General features: G+C 58.1%; 1 protein-coding gene across 1 annotated transcript; it reads left to right on the top strand.

Moving 5' to 3' along the window:
* The first annotated feature begins 309 nt into the window (after positions 1–309).
* LOC144216812 (transmembrane emp24 domain-containing protein 9-like) lies at positions 310–2,835 on the top strand. The gene is made up of 5 exons (XM_077746242.1): positions 310–569; positions 959–1,059; positions 1,390–1,515; positions 2,056–2,202; positions 2,345–2,835. Exons 1-5 carry the CDS (start codon positions 440–442, stop codon positions 2,492–2,494), a joined length of 654 nt encoding a protein of 217 aa, XP_077602368.1. The 5' UTR covers positions 310–439; the 3' UTR covers positions 2,495–2,835.

Raw genomic sequence — 2,835 nt, 5'->3', positions numbered from 1 at the left:
TAGGTGGAAGCCCAGGTCATAAATGTCATAAATGGGTCATAAATGTCCCATTATCCCCATCTTTTCAGCACATATCTGGGGCGGCTGCCCTGCATGTTGCAGAGGGCAAGCCGCCTCCCCTGAGGCTATTACCCCAACCAGCTATGCCTCCTCGGGTTTCTGCGTGGATTAAGAGATGCCGGGCGGCGGCAAGCGCTGCCCAGGTTGGGTGGGGGTCTCGCGTGGCTCCTCAGCAGCGTAGGTCGGCGGGAACGCGCCAGGGGCGGGGCCGCGCGAGGACTCCCGGGAGTTGTAGTCCGTGCGCGAGTTCGCAGTCTCCGCAGGCTCCGCGCGGAGACCGGAGGACTCGCCTGGGAAAGTGGCGGCGACCTGCGGGGCTCGAGGAGCTGGGCCCGGGGCTGGCCCCGGGCGGGGATGGGGCAGAGCGCGGGCAACCGGGATGGCCTTGCCGCTGCTGCTGGGGCAACTGCTGGCGCTGCTGGGCCACGGGGGCGCGTTCTACCTCGAGGTCCGCGAGCTGGAAGAGAAGTGCTTCATACAGGAGATCCCCGATGGTACCGTGGTCATAGGTGCGCGCCTCGGCCAGTCCTGGCCTTGCCTTCTCTGCACCCAGAGTCCTGATTGGGGAGGGAAATGGGCGCCGTGCACCAGCTCAGGCCCGCACCTTCCCTCCCCTGCCGGGGGGTGGGCTTGGAGGGAATTGGGCGGATAGCAGTCTGGCCAAGGCGTCCTCTCTCTTGCCTATGCCGGGGATGGGGGCGCCTAGAAGGTAAGCCTGAATCAGATGGCAGAGAATGATGGCATGGAATGATGGCAGAGAAGTGGGGGTGGAGAGAAGAGGGGAGGCCAAGGGCCGTGGTCAGGCTCCTCAGACTGAAGATCTTCCTGTTCCTCCCCTGACCACTGGGACTCCATCACGGCTATGGATGGGATTGCATCTCCCTTGCCTCTCCATTAGGTAACTACAAGACCGAACTATACGACCCTGCGATGGAAAAGTACCAGCCCTCCCCCCAGTGGATCAATTTGTTCGTGTTTGTGAAGGACCCAGAGAACAAGGTGAGGCAGGTCTTCCACCTTGCAGCCTTCCACCCTCCCCGTGCCCCCATGGGACCCCCTGTGTCAATGCTGAGCCCTCTTTAGTTTTCATTTCTCACAGAAGGATCCATCTCCTCACAGGCAGGATAGCTCAAGGAGGGCCAGGCTCTTTGCAAACTGTATTCTGTATTGGCAATGTGGGGACCTGCACTTTCCTGTCAAACTGATGCCATGTCTTTCACGCCGTCCCGCTGAGCCTGTGGGGATCTAGACATGGGATACCCCCACAGTTCTCCTGGAAGCAGGTGCATGGCTAACTTCTCTGTGCTCACTGGAGGCTCCTTCCTCTAGAACCTTCTAGCCCGGCAGTACGGCCCTCAGGGAAGCTTCACCTTCACCTCCCAGTCTCCAGGAGAGCACCAGATCTGCCTCCACCTTGAATCCATCCGGTTCGCCCTCTTCTACGATGGCAAGCTGGTGAGTGTGGCAGGTGGGAGGTCCACGGTCCCCAGGGGCTCAATTTCTCTGGCTCTAGAGTGAGAAGGGTGCAGTGGGTGGTGCCTGATGAGTAGGGCTGGGACTTTACATGAAGTAAGCATATGGGGAACAGATCTTGAGGCTAAAAGGGGACCTTGGGAGGAAGTTACTGTGACTTAAAATCCTCCCTCGGCTCCCTGCTATGCCTAAGATACAGACCAAGCTTCATAATGTGAAATTCAGAGCTGTTCTGCTGATTGCTTCGGGCCTCTCCATTGTGGTCTCCCAATACAGGACTTCTAGTAAACTGCCTCCGAGTCATACATCTCTTTCCCCTGCACATGCTGTCCCTCTCCTTGGTGTTCTGAATATACAACTCCACACAAGCCGGGTCCTGATCCGGTGTTTGGACGCCCAGAGCAAGGCCAGTCACCAAGTAGGCGTGTGAGGCCCAGGCTGGGAAGCAGAAGCTAGATTTCCAGCAGGTTTGTGGGGTGAAGCTCCCTGACTCCCACCCTTGGTTCCGTTCCCCCATTCCAGGCCATTCATTTGGACATGCAGTTGGGTGAACACACCAATGATTATGCGGAGTTTGCAGCCAAGGACAAGCTGACCCAGCTGCATCTGCGAATCCAGCAGCTTGTGGAGCAGGTGGAGTTGATCCAGAAGGAGCAGGAATACCAGAGGGTGAGGGGCTGGGTGGGCTTGGCACAGGTGGGACAGGGGATGTGTCACCTCCTGGGAAGTGGTGCTTCCCGCTTTACCCCAGAGGAGGTAGGGGTGCAATTCAGTTCCGGACGCACATCTTCTCCCTTCTCCCCTCCCACAGTGGCGAGAGGAGCGCTTCCGGCAGACCAGCGAGAGCACCAACCAGCGGGTGCTGTGGTGGTCCATTCTGCAGACCCTCATCCTCGTGGTCACAGGTGTCTGGCAGATGCAACACCTCAAGAGTTTCTTTAAAGCCAAGAAGCTGGTGTAGGTGGGCCCCGGAAACCCAGCCCCAACTCATTCCCCTTCTGTTCACTGATGGGAAGTGGCCTGGCCTGGTCTATTTCCTGGCTCCCAACCCCCCAACCCTGGAGGGCTTCCTAGCTTACTGGCATGGGGCAGAGGACCTCTTTGAACTGGTTTCTCAGCCAGCACCTGGGAAAGGATGGGTTTCCCACTAGACACTTTATCGGGGAGCTGAAGGATTCTTTGTGGTTCTGTGCTGCTGAGGAGGGTGAGGGTGCTCCCACCCCCAGGCTAAACCGGACGGATGAACTATCCCAAGATGGAGAATTAAGAGTGAATTATAAACTTCAAACTCTCTGACCTAAA

The sequence above is a fragment of the Crocuta crocuta genome, unplaced genomic scaffold (genome assembly GCF_008692635.1).
Source record: "Crocuta crocuta isolate KB4526 unplaced genomic scaffold, BGI_CrCroc_1.0 scaffold218, whole genome shotgun sequence".
Lineage (NCBI taxonomy): Eukaryota > Metazoa > Chordata > Mammalia > Carnivora > Hyaenidae > Crocuta > Crocuta crocuta.
Note: the sequence above shows the minus strand (reverse complement) of the source record. Positions and strands in the feature narration are given on the sequence as shown.